The 17,661-nt window shown below is 34.2% G+C and overlaps 3 protein-coding genes, 1 long non-coding RNA gene and 1 pseudogene across 4 annotated transcripts; 1 reads left to right on the top strand and 4 right to left on the bottom strand.

The window, feature by feature from the left end:
- Positions 1 to 771: 771 nt before the first annotated feature.
- LOC105768106 (ADP-ribosylation factor GTPase-activating protein AGD5-like) lies at positions 772 to 5,378 on the bottom strand (annotated as a pseudogene).
- Positions 5,379 to 5,916: 538 nt separating this feature from the next.
- On the bottom strand, positions 5,917 to 8,311 carry LOC105768110 (uncharacterized). The gene is made up of 5 exons (XM_012587859.2): positions 8,071 to 8,311; positions 7,633 to 7,935; positions 7,393 to 7,515; positions 7,007 to 7,297; positions 5,917 to 6,290 (listed from the first exon to the last, which is right to left on the bottom strand). The coding sequence occupies exons 2-5, from the start codon at positions 7,894 to 7,896 to the stop codon at positions 6,081 to 6,083; spliced, it is 888 nt and encodes a 295-aa protein (XP_012443313.1). The 5' UTR covers positions 7,897 to 7,935; positions 8,071 to 8,311; the 3' UTR covers positions 5,917 to 6,080.
- Positions 8,312 to 8,470: 159 nt separating this feature from the next.
- On the bottom strand, positions 8,471 to 10,223 carry LOC105768108 (uncharacterized). The gene is made up of 6 exons (XM_012587853.2): positions 9,821 to 10,223; positions 9,541 to 9,720; positions 9,365 to 9,446; positions 9,158 to 9,265; positions 8,914 to 9,072; positions 8,471 to 8,814 (listed from the first exon to the last, which is right to left on the bottom strand). The coding sequence occupies exons 1-6, from the start codon at positions 10,070 to 10,072 to the stop codon at positions 8,618 to 8,620; spliced, it is 978 nt and encodes a 325-aa protein (XP_012443307.1). The 5' UTR covers positions 10,073 to 10,223; the 3' UTR covers positions 8,471 to 8,617.
- Positions 10,224 to 10,360: 137 nt separating this feature from the next.
- Positions 10,361 to 12,520, bottom strand: LOC105768107 (uncharacterized). Its single transcript, XM_052630994.1, has 6 exons — positions 12,147 to 12,520; positions 11,776 to 11,955; positions 11,422 to 11,503; positions 11,225 to 11,332; positions 10,969 to 11,127; positions 10,361 to 10,732 (listed from the first exon to the last, which is right to left on the bottom strand). Exons 1-6 carry the CDS (start codon positions 12,396 to 12,398, stop codon positions 10,536 to 10,538), a joined length of 978 nt encoding a protein of 325 aa, XP_052486954.1. The 5' UTR covers positions 12,399 to 12,520; the 3' UTR covers positions 10,361 to 10,535.
- Positions 12,521 to 13,823: 1,303 nt separating this feature from the next.
- LOC105768112 (uncharacterized) lies at positions 13,824 to 15,659 on the top strand. Its single transcript, XR_008195714.1, has 3 exons — positions 13,824 to 14,059; positions 14,576 to 14,952; positions 15,334 to 15,659. It is a non-coding gene; the product is annotated as an uncharacterized LOC105768112 (long non-coding RNA).
- Positions 15,660 to 17,661: the final 2,002 nt, after the last annotated feature.

The following is a 17,661-nucleotide window of genomic DNA, read 5'->3' as shown; positions in this document are numbered from 1 at the left end:
CAAGTCTATTTACTGTTCTGGTGCCGTCCTTTTGTTGGATGGATGACAGGTTTCATTCCTTCATTGGAAAATGTCCGAGGTTGTTTGTTCTGGACTCACCTTTATACCTCATCAAGTTCGACTATTCTATGTTAAAAAACATTTGATGGTCTCATATTTATCCAAGCATCCAACATCAACTATGTCTTTATATGTGTGTTTACTCAAGTATTTATTGACTTAGAATCCTCAATTTTCCCTAACATGTTTTGTCTTTACAAACATTTCTAAACTTGTAGAAACCTATACACAGTTTCCATATTGGAAGTATATCAACAGTCTTGCTTCTTAATGCGGTTCTTACTATATGGAACTGTGATTTTAATGTTCATGTTAGGTTGCCTAAATGGATATTGTCATTGAAAATTAAGCTTAGTAACTAATCCGCTTTTGCGTCGTGTCTAGGTTGGTGGCTATATCCATATTTTATTTTATTCTTTGCGTGCAACTTCTAAATAGTTAGGATATGAAAGGATTTAGGTTTATTGAACCATCATTGACAAAAATTACAACCGATTTTAATTGATTCGTCTGCTAAATCTAGTCAAACTTATGGCAAAAGTTAGCCTAACAAGTAACCGATGTACTACTTTGAAATATATGCCTGTTTTGTAACTTTAGTTTTATACCAATACTATAACTATATATACATACGCGTATATGTACGAACACATTGTATTATAACGTTTGAGAAGAGAGAATGAAACCCAGAAAAAACATGCATTCACCATGTTATAGAAAATAAGATAGAACTTGTTATTATGTGGAGATGAAATCAGTGTCCAATAAATCTAAAATGATTGAATCATTTTCAATATGAAGAAATGGATTTACAAATCTAAAAAGGGAATGCAATTTCATTTTCTTTTAAGAATGTATCTACTTTTTTTTCTTTTTTGGTATTTTTATGAGTAATGCAATGGAAATCACTCTGTTGACTCATGGTTTCTGCCAATGAGTTACCGCTTTGTAAATATCCCTTGTGTTAACGATGAGAAATCGTAATCTTTTCCCCATTGAATTGGTGTCGTCAAACAAATTGGAGATGCTGAGATCGGCAGACCTCCAATGCTTTTCATGCCAATGGTTGGTGGAACTACCTGCCCTGGTGTGTACAAGCTGCAAGTGCAATCAAATTAATAGTAAGTACTTGAGGAATGGGGTATATGGAAAGTGATTGCATGTTAATCAAATAAGTGACTGTGAAACTTAATCGTCGTCTATCGATCCGCATACTTCCACACCCAGGTCTAGTATTTATGACTGTGTCTGCTTGTATTAAGCTAATCTGATAACTACTGATTTCACATACAACTCTTCAAAGTTCATACTACGGTCGATGAAGGTAATGTATTGGTCCACCAAATTTTATAAACTTTTCAATGAACCCTCATTTCTAATGCCTATACCAAATTAACAGAATAGCAGATTCAGTGTTCTGAAATATATCCAGCCTTGATAAACTATGAATCTGGTCAGCAGACTTAGTTTCCTTTTAACTAGAAGGATGAGTGAACTTTTAGATTCATAAAATTCTTATAAACTAAATCAAGTAAAAGTATAAAACTGATCAGTTGCATAAATTTAGATATATGCAGCTTTCAGTGCGTTCAAACTGAAATACTTCGTGCATGAACCTGGAAATTGGAAAATTAAACGAACTTCCCGCCAGGTGCATCCGTTGGTTGCTTCCGTTCTGCTAGAGGAAGATAATAACATCATGAGATAGGATGAGAGATGAAGTTACAATCTGGAAAAAGAAGAATCGTGGAAGAATGATGCATGCAAACCTGCATATGTTGACCAGTGACTGGCATTGCCATTCGAGGAACTTGATGGCCAACACTTCCAGAACTCAGCAGGAAAGTGCAAGCCATTAGAGTTGAACTGATGGGAATTAACAGGAAAGGCTTGGGATCCACCATTAGGCTTTGCAGTTGTAACAAATTATTGTTGATGGAGAGAAAATGGAGATGTCATCACTGTATTTGGCTGCAGACAATTCACTACTAAAAGGTGAAAACAGAAATTTAGGAAAAAAAAATGAAGCAAAGAATATCAAACTTCATGTTCATGGTACTCATAGCAAAGACAAATAAATAATTAAAATTTTAAATCTCTACTTTCAAACTACCAGGGTGATGAACATTAACTTAGGTGCTCAAGAAATGAAGATATCAAGCATAATTGTTACAATTAATAATCATCCTTGTAAGAGAAATGAAGCTATTCTATTGTATAAGCACCCACTGAACAATGGCATTTACCTTCTCAAAGAGTTTCATAGGCTTAGCATCGTCCTCTGCTGTCTCTGAAAATGTTTGCTTCACTGACGTTGAATCTCTAAATAGATCATCGCTTTCATTCTTAGGTTGCACCTTGGTTTGACTTAAGTTTGATGAATCACTTCCATCCCTCAAGGGTTTAGCTTCAGCAGCTGCAAATTGATATGTCAAGCAATAAAAGTGATTACCAAATTTAAAGTACTATATCTAGCAATACTCAGTGAGAAATTAATGAAGTGATAAGCAATAGAAAGAAAAAAAAAAGAGCATTAAAAGTAGTACTAATAGTTTTATTGACAAGATTATAATAGCAAGAAGCATACATGAAAAAACAGTCCAGGAATTCTCATGAGCAGAAATGTCAGAATGATTTTCTCTAGAATCTTCCATGAAGAGCAAATTGAAAAGTTCAGTAGCATAATCAACTTTGGCCGGTGCTACTGACGCAGTAGTATTGACGTCCTGCTTTATTTATTCAACCTTCGAGACTGATGGAGTAGTAGTAACCTCCTGATTTACGGTATCAGCATTTGAAACTGATGGTTCAGAATTCTGTAGAGGTTCTTGCGGTCAAATATCATGCTCAACCTATGGATTAAGTGCATTTATTACTTTATATGTAATAACTTCCAACAACATCGGATCAAAGAATCATTGCTACACTGCTTTAGAACTTTGATATTCAACATTTCAATGCATGGAAGATAAAGCAAAACCATACAGGTTCTCGCTGCATGAACAGGAAATCCTTTTACAAAAAATCAGTCTTTAAGACCAAAGAATGACTGTTCTTACCTTCTGAGGAACATTTAAATGCACTTGCAGGCAACTTTTAGGAGTTGGAGTGCTGTTACTCGTAAAAGGCGGACAAGAAGTTTTTTTCTCCTCAAAACCATGATTTGCAGTATTCATATACTTATATCCACCATCTTTGGCTCCTAGTTTATGAAGTGATTCCTTCTCTTCGCTCACACTTGTTGGCGATCTAGCCTTTCCCTCTCGGGGAATCCATCTCTTTTCTTTATACCTAATGAAGAAAATAAGCATCCTTAAGCAAAATGTTTGGTATTAAAACTAGTTTCACACAGCAATAGAAGAAAATCAGAAATCATAATAAAAGTTTTAGATGGATAGTTTTATGAAGTTATACTTAGCACAAATGAAATCCTCGATGCCAGCCCTGTTATAATTAGGAGGCAACTCTGCTTCCCAGTAATTGTTCGATTTCTCATTCCCCATGACTGCAAAAACAACAATAAAACAGATTACTATCACCACCTCATCTCATTTGGGATGGTAATCAAAGACATCCTTACATTCAATAAAAGGAACCTGTTCTGGAAGCCATGTATCTAAAGTTGCAGATCTCACCTGCAGGAGATAAAAACATAATCTCTGAACATTGAATGACTTGTACTGTTATTCAGAATCAAGGGAAAAGAGAAGCATAAATTATAATGAAACGAAAAACAAAAACAAACCTTTGATATGTGCACTCCAAGACTTCGGTGAATCCCTGAACATTGAATGCAAATGAATATTCCTAGATTGACACTAGCCCATCTTGGTCCCCTGCATTGAAGACAAGCCATTATAAATTGGAGTTCAAGTCCTTTACAGTAACTCAGGCACCTAGTTTAAAATTTCGATTTTGCTGGCAACCTTACTACATAAAGACTCATGGTGAAGTATTGATAAGAGCTAAATTGATAACGGATACCTACTTGCTTTTGCAGTCTGCACACTCTCTATTCTCGGGTAACTTAAGAAGGCCATCCAATATCTGCAGAAGATGGAACCAGAAAGGTATAATCATACATAATATAGATCAAGTGATTAGCTATATTCATTCAATACAAGTTACCATTGGGAATTGGCTGTCAAAGAAAGTTCAGATGAAGGTGAAATTGCAAGCTATATCTTTATCTCTAACTGAGACAACATTAATATTCCAGACACACATACGAACGTGCCTGAGGATGGAGCAGAAACTATATAGCAAACAACTTGAATCACATAAAAACAGCACTAACGGATGATAAAAAAAACCGCATGGTTGTCTTGCCTGTTTTATTTGATTCAAATAAAACTTGCTGATTGGCTAGTACATTGCCTAAGACAAACGAATTGGAACATGTTAAAGACAAAATATTTCAACATAAAATAGTAAAGAAACCTCATAGTGGCTGCACCAGCTTCTTGATTAGCTATATACAAATGTATCTACGTGAGCCTTAGTTTAAGACACCTTGGGATCAGCAACCATAGTTGACAGCTAAAATATAAAGGTCAATGCAACTCACTGTATTGGAAAACAACTGGAAACTATTCCAAATTGATCGGTGAAGTTCACGAGTAATTCGACAACAAAAAAAATAAAAATACGGCAACCCAACTTGGTGGATAGCATAATTTTAGTCCGGGAGAAAAGCTATTACAAAATTACAGCAAGTTCAGAACAACCAAGAAATAAGATTCGTTACTATAGCTTTGCTGTAGAAAGTTCATCAACATTAAGGATAATATATATATATACACCAAAACTTGTAACCGTTTAAATAGAGCTAAAATGTAAATTTTCATCAAACATATCAAATTCAAACATCAGCGCCGAGAAAAAAGAAAAGAGTCTTGAACATAACAAACACTAAAGCTTAAATGAGTGATAAACAAAGAAACGAAGAAATGAAAATATAAAGAGAAAACCTTTATGTGTTTAGCGTTAAGTTCTTGAGAAACGTTAGCCTTCTTGTTCATGATGACTCCAAACTATCTCTTCCTTTGCTCGAAAAGATAGCATCCTCACTCTCTTTTTTTTTCTCTCTTTCTGGGCAAAAAGCTTTATCTTTTTTGTCCCAAAAAATCAGAGGAAAACCCAAATATGAAACAAAGAAAGAAACAAGGGAGAAGGAGAAAAGAGAATCAGAAAGTAAATTAAAAATGGCAAAGTGGGTGTCTCTTTGGTTCTTGCTTTCTTGTTTGGCTCGACTTTCTTTCTCTCTTTTACAAATTGGATGGTTACCTTTGGTTGGAGGCTGGCGTGTGTACGCACAATTGTCAAAGTGGGGATCCTGCTTTTGCTGGCCCTATTATTTTAGAACTTACTTCCATAGCATGCCACGTTTGCCTTCTTGCTTTGGATTCCTTCTTGCTTTGGATTGCCCATGTGATGGGTGGTACATTTAATTACGATTAGTGTAAAAATTACGGTCGCAGTGAGATTAAATACTGTACAAAAAGTAAGCTAAACGCACTACATCGCACCCAATCGCCCATCCAAACTCGATCCTCTTATCCTTTAAATTTGATCCTTTGAAATTATCATGTCTTAAATTTCTGATTACAATAGATGGAATAAATTCTGTTTTAGAATGTCAATGTGATTATGGGGTAATCAATGGTTTCGAAAAAGGTAATCCAACATGGAATCAACTCCAATTCTAGCTGCTAGTTTATCCATATTCGAAGGCACTTATCCATAAGATATCATGTTTAAGTCACCTGCATTTTCAGTTAATTAGGATTCTTTAGTTCATCAGATTTGTTTATAAGTTCAATATATATTGCAAAGTATTGAATCTTCTCTATGTAGTTTAGTATCGCGTAAATGTCGTTCTTACGCATAAATAAATAAATTTTATGTTTGATATGCGAAGGCAATTACAAAACAGATCACAAGCATTCATAAAAATTATGTTCAAATCCCACAGAAACAGGTATTTCTCTTTTCTAAATTAGAGCTCGGGAATCCCAAAATCATTCAAGTTTCTTGCCTAGCTTCAACTTAGCTTCAGTTTCTCCACTATACGGATAAACATGGTATGCATACTGCTGGAGAACAGCGAATACAACCATCTCTAGACACACCAATACGTTCTGAAGAGCTTCCTCAAGGTGCTCCACATCCAACCAGAAATGATTTGCTCGAATGATGCCCACAGCAACAAGTATGTCAAGCACCACTCCCTGCACGCGGTCAATTGATGTCATTAACACAAGATAAGAACAAAATATTATATGGTTCAACAACAAACCACTGACAAAACAAGGACAAGAAAGCATAAAGTTGGTAGTACTGGAGGATGTGAGCCGCAACTTGCAACACATTCATATCTAATACACCAAAACAGTCTAAACCTCCATGCATTAACCACAGAAAAAATCATTGAAAATTTCATAGTGCTCAGAGCAGAAAGTTCCACTCTGAAACAGTAACCCAGCAAACTTCTTAGAAGGAAGAAACAAAAGATAACCAGGCAGCGGAGGGCTGAAAATTCAGATGAAATTATATGATTTGTTAAGTTTGAATAATCATCAGATAAGCTATAATTTACTATTATTGAGATCCAACCTGATTGAAGTACAAGCATTTGATTGTATGCTGAATTAACTAAGATTAGGTTCAATCATAAAACATCTCCTCATATCCAAAGAGAGCAATATTTCCCTTGAAGGGGGCACAATGATTTTCTAGTTACAAGTTATGAACGTGAGTATCTGTTAGCCAACCTTCACATGAGTTAAGAGCCTATGAAATAAGGCTTGGTTAGTTTTACTGTGGACCTTCACTGTTTATCATTAGGGTTTAGAGAAAACAAATGTCTATTCTTCATGCTTCTAATGAGTGTAAAAACTAATGAGCCCTCCAAAAAAGGACTAAAGAAAAAAGAAGTTTTATTTACCTGCCAAAAGCAGAAGAAAACAATTCCCTTGATGCACAAGAACTTCGCAAGTGGCTTATGAGGTTCCAACTCTTTGGCAAAGACATGGTAAAAGGCTACCAAAGAGTATAACGCTAATGAAACAGACACATTGAGGATGATTGTGAATGTCCAGCTCAACCAAGATGGATAAAACTGAAGAAGTTGCAGGGTTATCATCAAGACAGAACACACTGGGCGGATGACAACGAATTGCCATGTCCAATACTTGAGAAGCTTTAGTGTATGGTGGTTCAGCCTAACTGTTCGAGGCTGTAGTTTGAGCAACAGCAATGTGTCAAGAGATCTGATTAAGAGTGTAACTTCTAACTTATTTAAGTGATATATATTAATTTAAAGTAGCATACCTGAAAAAGGGTCATAGGAAATGAATGGTGAATCTCTCTACCTTTAATTTCATCAGGTACAATATTTTTGCTAATAGATATATTCAAGTAACTATACATCAAAGCCATGAACTTAGCGATCACCTAGAACCAATAACATCAAAAAGCAGCAGTGAATAATCATAATTTTAACAAAAAAAAAAAAAACGAATGCAGCAGAGCCAAAGCCAAATCCAAAGATTGAGCAAAAGGGGCACTCACAAAAGCCTCGTAACATTCCTTGACAGATTCCAGAAACATGAAGAAGGCTTTGCTTCCTCTAATATCCGATAAACCCACAAAGGAGACAGCAGCATATATAGGAGCCATAAGAATAATAATAAGTATAGCTTTCTGCTCCTTGGGGTTTTTCCAGTAAAAAAGATGCTGTGACACAAGCTGCAGTGTGAAATGCAACGAAAGCACCACACAAAACGCAGATCCCATCAGAGTCATCTGCCCACGATTTAAATGGCTAAAATCCATGGTTTTAACTAAGAGATGAGGAAAACCCCAAGCACAAATCTGCAAAAGATTGAACAACACCGAATATGATCAACAAATTTAGATGAACAGAAAATTCATCAAACGTCAAACAAATTTTAAGAGCTACCCAGTTCGCAATAACAGAGATTGAAGGCAAAGATCCTGAGAACGAACCTGATGAGTGAAATCTCTGAGGTGAAGTTGAGAAATAGCAATTTCAAAGTCTAAAGATGCAGTCGAAGTACAAGAAGTTTGGGATAGAGGTTGAATGAATCCGCTGTTCGCTGATCTTGACAGAGATATATTAATAAATGCCACTAATTTCCAACGTGAATAACAGATGAAGGGTTCTGATTTTGCCACGTAAGCGTGGAGCAGGTTACTTTGACTTCGATTATTTATCCTCGGCGGATCCGATATCGATCGTTTTTAAAATGTACAAATTTAGTTGATTTAATTTTCTTTAAAGATAAAAGGTAGTAAATAAGTAACAGCATTGTGGAATACAAAATTAACGATGGTAATAATCGGAAATCATGATAAATGAGGCAAAAACTCGCTAAACAATGAGCTATAAAGCAAAACGAGAAGTGAAAGCTTTTCAATGGAAATCCTCTCTACAGATATGAATGAGGTAAATAATAACACATTAAATAAAACTTATGATGGTTCTAAATTATTCTCAGAATATAATTGCACAGAACTTAAAGGCTGCAAAATATTATGCAATAAGAAGTATTTTCCCGATGTGGTTGCCACTTTCCATAAGCCGGTGAGCTTCAGCTGCTTCTCCAAGTGGGAATCGTTGGGGAACCACTGGCTTCACCTTACCCGACATAATTGCAGGCCAAACATTCTTCTCCACTTCCTTTACAATTGATGCCTTTTCTTCTACACTTCTTGTCCGCAAGGCAGCCGCTGCATTCATATTTATAGCTTCCCACTTTCAATTGCCTTGCAACATATTATTATACAGTAAAGGGTCTCGTCTGCTGTTGTTTAGAACATGATTAATACCTTGGATTGAAAGTCGTTTTGCGAACATAGCTGCGATGTTTAGTTCTGCGACAAATCCACTTATGGAGCCAATGATGAAAAGTCTGCCATCGACGTTTAAGCAGTCAAGGTTTCTTTGGAGGTAGGCTGCTCCAACGCAATCCAGAATAACATCAACGCCTGCCATTAATGGTGGAAGAACAAAAGTTCACTTATTTTCAATGTTAAAGAGCTCTAACAAAGTTGATATTATAAAAGTTTATACCTTTGCCTTCTGTTTCCTCTTTTACACGTACTACAAAGTCCTCGGTCTTGTAATTGATGCAGAGATCGGCTCCAAGATCATTGCAAAAGGCTAATTTTCGCTCATCCCCTGGTAGTAAGACTCAAAGAGTTCCAAGACGTAGATTAATGGATGACCATTGAAAGTAAAATTTTATCTGTTGAAAGATTATTGGTGTAAGTAATTAACCTGCTGTGACAAAAACTTTTGCTCCTTTGAACTTTGCAATCTGAATGGCAAATGTCCCAATTCCACTAGAGCCCCCATGGATCTATATCCAATCAATTCTTAGAATTATCAGTATAGATGATCATACATCATGAAAAAGAAAATAAAAATAAAGTGAACTAAGGATAATTTGTTACCAATAGCGTTTCACCAGGACATAGCCGACTCATCGTAAAAACAGTGGACCAGACTGTGCAGGCAACCTCTGGGAGAGAGGCAGCATCCGACAATGAAACTCCTGAGGGAACAGGCAGAACTTGTCCTGCTGGAACAGCCACTTTCTCCGCATACCCTCCTCCACTTAGGAGAGCACACACCTTTAACAAAGCAACAGAAAATAAAAAAAAAAACATTTAAAACAAGCTCATTTTAGGACAGTTGACTTTTCTGTCTCCTACAGATGAATTCAGAATTCACCTTATCTCCTACTTTCCATCGAGAAACATTCTCTCCGACAGCTTCAATGATGCCTGAGCATTCAAGACCTGGAAAAGTGCTAGCACCTTCAGGTGGAGGGTAAAAGCCTTGTCTTTGATAGATGTCACCATGGTTCAGGGCTGCTGCCTCAGTTTTGATAAGGACTTCATCATCTTTGATTTCGGGTTCTTCTACTTCTTGTAGCTGCAATACTTCTGGATCACCTGGACTTGTTATCACTACAGCCTTCATCACTGGATTTCAAGACTTTCGAACAGCAACCACTTGCCTGTGTTGCAACTTACTGATTGTGGACATTTGGACACCTAAATTTTATATGGTTTTCGTTCTTATGATTGTTCAAGACGACTCTCCTACCATGCGATTCCAAAAGAATAGCTGCTTAAACATTATATATTATAATATTTGTACAATTTATGGTGGGTCTGGTCTCATATTTTATTAACTTGCCTGATTCTGATATATAAGCCTTAGGCCTTTTAAACAAAATATCCAATGCCATTAGCAAGCATTAAGCTGTTGGTGGTAATTAACTTGTTCTTATTATATTTATCAGACAATGCCATTGGCAAGTATTAGAAATCTTTCACATCAGTTCTGCATGATTTCAAATTGGTACACAGTAACAAGTGGCTCCATTGTATTATCAAAAGACACACCATTGTCACAATATAAGATAAAACCATTAGCAGCATCATGGAACAAGCAGTATCTTCCCAATATGCTCATTACTTTCCATTAGCTTATGAGCCTCCCCAGCCTCAGATAAGGGAAATGATTTGTAGATGATAGGCTTCACCTTGCCCGCCACGATTTCTGGCCAAACATTCTTCTCCACTTCATTAACAACCATTGCTTTGTTTTCTGGATTTCTTGGTCGCAACGCAGCCCCTAAATACAAAAAAGAAAAAGTATCAAATTACAATCCTATATCGATCTATGATTTCCGCTACACCCACTAAAGCTGTAACGATTTTTAGCAGCAGTTTTCAAGATATGTGAATGTTTCAATTTAGGGAAAGCAAAGGCTTGGTGAGAAGTGGGTGCATCTGTGGAGATGTATGTGGCTTGAGAATATTTGTAAACAATGTAGTGCTCTGTTATATGTTCTTCATGTTGGCTACTACCTTGCACTGTGAGGCGCTTTGGAAATAAAGTATTAAGTTTAATTTCGGTCACAGCTCCTCCCTGCAAGCCAATGATACAAAGCCTTCCATCAAAATTTAAACTGTCCAGGTTTCGCTGAAGGTACGCTGCCCCGATGCAATCCAGAATCACATCGACACCTGCCATTAAAAATTTGTTAATTTAGAATGGTTGTTTGATTGCTGAGAAACTGTGGGTACTAATACAAAAGCAATGATTCAAAACTACAGAGCATACCCTTCCCTCCAGTTTCTTCCTTAACGCACGCAACAAAGTCCTCTGTCTTATAATTGATGCACAAATCAGCTCCAAGACTCTTGCAGAAAGCTAACTTTTCTTCATTCCCTGGAGATAAACACTACCACGTCTAAATATAAGAACAAATGAAAACACGGAATTCATAGTACAATCATTGTTACAGGTAGACGGTAGACCTGCTGTAGCAAACACTGTTGCTCCTTTGCTCTTAGCTATCTGAATTGCAAAAGTGCCAATCCCACTTGAACCACCATGGACCTGATATTTTAATATCGTGTTAGTTATGTTGGCCATGTTAGCCTCCCATCAAAAGATCAGCCAACAAACTAGTAGATATTAGAGGGGGAAATCGGCACAAATGGCTTGATCTATAGTGTCCTAAGATGATCAAGAAACTTCAAGCTAAAGCTAACCCATCAATCATTTTTGCTAAATTGAGTTACCCTAGTAACCCAAAGATTATGCAGCATCAAACTAGGCCAAAACAAAATTGAAAGATATGTAGAAAACATAGTGGATATAGAAGATACCAAGAATGTCTCCCTAGCAGATAATCGACTCATCATAAAAACAGTGGACCAAACAGTACAAGCAACTTCAGGTAAACCAGCAGCTTCTTTGAGGGAAACCCCAAGTGGGATTGGAAGAACTTGACCAGCTGGGACTGCCACTTTCTCAGCATATCCACCTCCACTAAGAAGAGCACACACCTACATAAAACAGAGAAACAATCTACTCATTCAAGTTGCAGCCCCATATACAGCAATACCCATGTTCCAAAACCCTCAAAAAAAGAAAAAAAATCTGATCTTTAGACCTGAGATTACGAAAACTAATGGATCATCCATAAGACAAAAAAGATCAAACATTTCCAATCATACCCATATGAATTATGAATTACCTGATCACCAACTCTCCAGCCCAGAACATTCTTGCCAACGGCTTGGATAGTACCAGAACATTCAAGACCAGGGTAAGGGCTAGCACCCTTTGGAGGAGGGTAGGAACCTTTTCTCTGTAGAGTATCAGCCCGGTTTAGAGCGGTAGCTTCTACCTTGATGAGAACCTCATCATCTTTGAGTTCTGGGTCTTCTACTTGTTGCAATTGCAACACCTCTGGGCCTCCTCCTGTAGTTATAACTATTGCCTTCATTTTTTTTTGTTTATATCTTTTGGCTCTACAGTCTGCAGTCTGATAAAGCAAAAACAGATTATATCCTTTGGATAAAAATGAATAATATGATTCAGAAATACGTCCTCCTTACGGTAATAAAAGTCACGGCATTGATTACTTGTTTTTATCGAATTGTTTGGAATTGAAAAAGAAAAAAAAAGGCGAGACCAAAACCATTCCTCTATTCCAAAATTGTCGTGATTAGTAAGCACTAAGCACACAATAAAAATTTCATTTTATTACTAGCCTTATATTTTACATTAACAAAGATTATGTTTTTCATATCAATTTCGTAATTATATCATTTCAATCTTTAGTATTGTGAAAATCGATTATTTTGTATTCAAGTTTTAGTAGAGAATTGATACCTCTACTTTTATTAAAAGGAAAAAAAATCCTATCTTCCATTTAATTGTTTTCGCTGTCGTAACTCAAGGAAGCTGCCAATTTTGGGGGAGTATCAGATTCATCAGTACCAGTTGCTCAGAGTCAACCAAACTTTGAGTGGATATATCTTCCTTTGGTCAGTGACCTATATGGAGTGTTAAACAGAGTTTCAATATGGTAGGTGCACCCTACACCCAGAGCAAGGAAGGCTTAGAGGAGCTGCTGAGATTGCGGTACAGGAATAAGAACAACTAGATATACAACTTAAACCTTTTGGTACCCATTGACGATTCTTGGATGGTGAAGCATAATGTGAAATGTAAATTTTGGTTGCTGTGGTTTACACTCACTAGCCTATGGAAATGGCAGTAATTTAGACAATTGCTGTATATTAAGTAGGATCTGAGCAAAATGTGTTTGTGATTGTGTGTAGTAATCTCACATGTGAGGCAAATCTTCCAAAACTTTGACCATCTTGTAATCACCTTAAGTGCAATGCTAACTTAGATAGTTCAATGCTTCCAAGTATTTAACCATCCACATATCATATTAGCATCAATTTTTCTCTGAATTGGCTATCTCTCTATATTACAATGTCTAATGTAATCAATGATGGAAATGATCCATAGAAGTTATTTACAAGTAACAAGATATTATGAACCACGATGTTGAACTCCCAGGCAGTTGATTTTGCATCTTGCTTGTTCATGAATGTTTGGTCTCCACTGGCCTGTAAAATTTTCGCCTATCCTTCCTTCCTGCAAGCATGAATGTTTGTTCATGAATTCTTAAATAAAAATAACAACTAGCTTGAGGTTAACTAATTGTTAATAATGGCTGATATTAATCAGATAGCTACTGTCTATCATGCTGAAAACTTCTGTAACCTTAACGATGAAGAAATCCGAAAAAAGAAAAGGCTAGAAAAGTATATAGAATTATGCAGTTTGTTCAATTTGGTGTTTTATTGATGTTGTGCCTTACATTTGTTCCAAAATCTTATTTCTTTTACAGATGTCTGAGTTACTTAATCAGAAGTCTTCTATACAAGGAAAATTTCCTTCAGGGTATCTTAACAGTATCTTCGATTTGAGTGGAAATTGGCTTCATGATGCTACAGACACCAAAACTCTCGCTTTCGATGGTTACTTTATTTCGTTGTATTATTTACACCTTACAGCATTTCCACTTGTTCTAAACGACAGAGTTAAGAAGTCTGTTCCACCTCATTGGGATCCAGCAGCCTTGTCTAGGTAACTTTTCCACATATTGTTTGCACATTTTTGGCATTAAGAATCATATGGATTATGCGGATGCTTTTTGAATGAATGAAGAAATAGTACTGGTGACCCTACTTTATAAACGCTTGCCTATGTTAAAGAAAATATATTATTGTTATGCTGAATTAAAGTGGTTCTCAACTGGTTAGGTCGATCATGTGGCCGTATGCTGTAAAAATATAGTGTAACTAATTATATGTGGGATGATGAAGGAGCTGCAATATGTGTTTTCAACTTTCTTATGCAATTTTAGCTAATTTCTAAACATTTTCTCTCAAAGAAGTAGAATTCTGTTTATTGATCATTAGATTGAACTTTCGGCATATAAACTGTTACATAATTGTGCTTCTATTGCCTAATTGGAAAATTTTGAGACAAGGATAAGTTACTCTAGTCCATTGTAAAGTTATAAAATTGCTACTGCTGTGGTTGTTGTCAATAGTTGTAGTATAATATGCAGTATATATCTAATAATTTGTGTTTTGGTAGGTTCATACAGACATATGGAACACACATAATAGTCGGCATGGCTATCGGTGGTCAAGATTTAATATGTGTCAGGCAAAACTCTTCCTCTACAATTCCTACATCCGAGCTTAGAGGGTATTTGGAGGACCTCGGAGATGTTATGTTTTCAGATGGAAAAGCCCTTCATTAATACAGAGAAAGTCAAGAGATGGCAAACAAAAAGTATAAGCACCTCATTTATATTTAAGGGCCCTTTCTTCTTTTGTTCGGTAAACACTGATATTTTTACTAAATGTCGTATATTTATGTAGGTGCCCGACATCTTTAACCGTATTTTGCAATCAAGCACCATGCAGTTGGCCAGCATTGCAGAAACATCGAGCGTTCGGCACATTGAGGTACTAAGCCATTGAGGGCTTGGTGGTGATTGGCAAAACCCCTTTGCATTCAAACCCCTTGTCCTCTGTCTCTATGGTTTTCTGATTCCAGTTCTTTATTCTTAAAAATCATATCTAAATTTGTTTATTGTGATCGCGATTCTGTTCGTTCTAAATAACTTTCTTATTGACAAAGAAAGTATGTGTCCCATAAAGAACTGCAAAAAGTTCAAAAACAAAGAAAGTAGTGTTAAACCACTAAGGAACATGTCTAGAAGTGTGTATATGGTATATGCCCCATGTTTTGAAGTCTTTACTCTTTAGCATATCTAAGAGAATGTGTATAGTATTTGCATGTTGAATTTTATATAAGCAAATTAAGTGATCCGTTTACTAATGCAGGGAAGAAGCAGATGAGTTGTGCCGAACGCTGGAGGAGAAAGAGGACAGTTCATGTACTGCCTCAGATCAGTTTTCTTGTATCACAATATAATGAACCTTGCTAAACAAGTTATGCGTGCAATTTAGTTGGAGAGGTTTTTTGTTAGGTCATGTAAGACTTTTGTTGGTTAAACTATTAGAAATTTAAGAGCAAATTGGGTCCTCTAATATAAAAATGAGCAATTTAGTCCTTATATAATTCGTTTTGAAGCAAACAAGTAACTTTTGAATAGTTTTAATATTTTTCTTATCTAAATGCTCGTGGAAAAAATTGAAAATAAACATGTCTAAAAGTTTAATCATAAAAAATCCATCTTTCTACAGAAAATATAACAAAAAAAGAAGTTAAAATGAACGAAGAAAACAACATTGAAGACCAAAATTGCTTCAAGTCAAATCTAGAAACAAAAATGAAATTGAGAAAATAAAATTGACGTTCTAAATTTTAGAATTCGAAATTGTTGATGCACGAACAATAGAATCCTAATTTGTCAATGGACAGAAAATCACTGATGAGATGAGTTGAAAGGTGCTTTACGGTCGGAAATGGAATACATAATTGGGAATATGAAGAAAAACCCTAATTCATTATGTTGATACAATCATAAGAATATTTAATACTAAGAATTTTATTAAATTATATATTTTTGTTAAATTATATTTAATAATAATTATTTTAAATTATATTTTATAGTATTATATATTATGATTTTAGTAAATTCATATAAGAATATTTAATACTAAGAATTTTATTAAATTATATATTTTTGTTAAATTATATTTAATAATAATTATTTTAAATTATATTTTATAATATTATATATTATAATTTTAGTAAATTCATATATTTTTATTAAATTATATTTAATAATAATTATGTTAAAATATGATTAAATTATTTATTATTTATATTAATAATCTTATTAAAATTTAATAACAATAACATTAATCATTTACCTAAACAAATTTATGCTAAGGGTATTCTAGTCATTTTAGTTTTTTCCATTATTCTATTACAACTCCATTCCATTCAACCAAACACAAGTTTACTATTACGCCTCTATTCCATTACATTCAACCAAACAGTTGATTTGCTATTACACCTCTATTCCATTACACCTTTAATCCAATACAGCGAACCAAACGTGCCCTAATAGTTTTGAATTGAGTTATTTGTATGTTTAAGTTGAGTTCATATATTGTTGGTATATGAATTCAACATTTATTTCTGATGTGTTATTTGCATTTTTATTCGGTAAAAATTATATCATGATTCCAAAGCTTTAATATTAATTTTAAATGTTTAATAATGATAATCACTAAAATATTATTTGTTTTTATCTTTTATATCTGTAATATAAAAATAGAAAAATAACAAGTGATGGGCTTATATTTTTTTGTCATATTAACTAAAGTATTATTTGTTTTTAATATTAATTTTCATAAATATATTTTTACCCACGTATCATAATTTTGTATTATTAGTTTGTTTTTTAAATTTAGTATAATTAGTTAATTATATTTTTTTTATCAAATCAATAGTAGAAGTCAAATTAAATGTTACTAAGGTTGTGTTCTTTATTGCTTTTCAGATGAGCTTTTGCATGTAAAAGTGCTTTTCCCTGAAAAACAATAAAGAACAGGCATCATTTCAAAAAAAATTTCAACTTAAAAAAAAAAACACTTTTTGGCTTCTATTTACATTTTTAACTTTTGTCTTCTCTCAAAATTTTTAGTATTTATATTTGGTATATAAATATTATCCTTTTTTAAAACTTTAATCTAAATATATGTAATATTTTAATTTGTTAGGTTTATATTTTCTATGTTATGTTAATATCTAATATGAGTTATATATTCAAATACATTTTAAAATAAAATAATACAAATGTGTTAAAAGTATTAATTAAAATAAAAATAATTTTTAAAATAATACAATTGTGTCAATATTTAATTACAAATATTTAATTATTATATTTAAATATTTAAATATAGTTTATATATTCTAATTAAATTTAATAAATAATATTAATTACTTAGAAATATTTAAAATTAATATTATATATTAAAATATTAACAATAAGTTATAATAAATTATTTTTTTTATAATTTTGCTAAAATATCATAATATTAACTAATTTAAACATTATTTAAATACATATTTGTTACTTTATCATATCATGTCTAAAATAGACATCTTATTTCTTAAAAGTACTTTTTGACAGCAATACCAAACACTCAAAATTTTCAAAAGCACTCCTAAGCAGTACTTTTCCACGGTACTTTTCA

This window comes from Gossypium raimondii, chromosome 5 (genome assembly GCF_025698545.1).
Source record: "Gossypium raimondii isolate GPD5lz chromosome 5, ASM2569854v1, whole genome shotgun sequence".
Taxonomy (NCBI): domain Eukaryota; kingdom Viridiplantae; phylum Streptophyta; class Magnoliopsida; order Malvales; family Malvaceae; genus Gossypium; species Gossypium raimondii.
Note: the sequence above shows the minus strand (reverse complement) of the source record. Positions and strands in the feature narration are given on the sequence as shown.

What these genes read in the sequence shown, in the direction of transcription:
- LOC105768110 (XM_012587859.2), bottom strand. Translation starts at nt 7,896, where the DNA reads ATGGATTTTAGCCATTTAAATCGTGGGCAGATGACTCTGATGGGATCT. An exon ending in TTCCTATGACCCTTTTTCAG is followed by an intron (nt 7,298 to 7,392) that starts GTATGCTACTTT and finishes CTCAAACTACAG; the next exon opens with CCTCGAACAGTTAGGCTGAA. An exon ending in TTTTCTTCTGCTTTTGGCAG is followed by an intron (nt 6,291 to 7,006) that starts GTAAATAAAACT and finishes GACCGCGTGCAG; the next exon opens with GGAGTGGTGCTTGACATACT.
- LOC105768108 (XM_012587853.2), bottom strand. Translation starts at nt 10,072, where the DNA reads ATGAAGGCTGTAGTGATAACAAGTCCAGGTGATCCAGAAGTATTGCAG. An exon ending in AGAGGAAACAGAAGGCAAAG is followed by an intron (nt 9,073 to 9,157) that starts GTATAAACTTTT and finishes CATTAATGGCAG; the next exon opens with GCGTTGATGTTATTCTGGAT. An exon ending in AAAACGACTTTCAATCCAAG is followed by an intron (nt 8,815 to 8,913) that starts GTATTAATCATG and finishes ATATGAATGCAG; the next exon opens with CGGCTGCCTTGCGGACAAGA.
- LOC105768107 (XM_052630994.1), bottom strand. Translation starts at nt 12,398, where the DNA reads ATGAAGGCAATAGTTATAACTACAGGAGGAGGCCCAGAGGTGTTGCAA. An exon ending in AACAGTGTTTGCTACAGCAG is followed by an intron (nt 11,333 to 11,421) that starts GTCTACCGTCTA and finishes GTTTATCTCCAG; the next exon opens with GGAATGAAGAAAAGTTAGCT. An exon ending in GGAAGAAACTGGAGGGAAGG is followed by an intron (nt 11,128 to 11,224) that starts GTATGCTCTGTA and finishes TTTTAATGGCAG; the next exon opens with GTGTCGATGTGATTCTGGAT.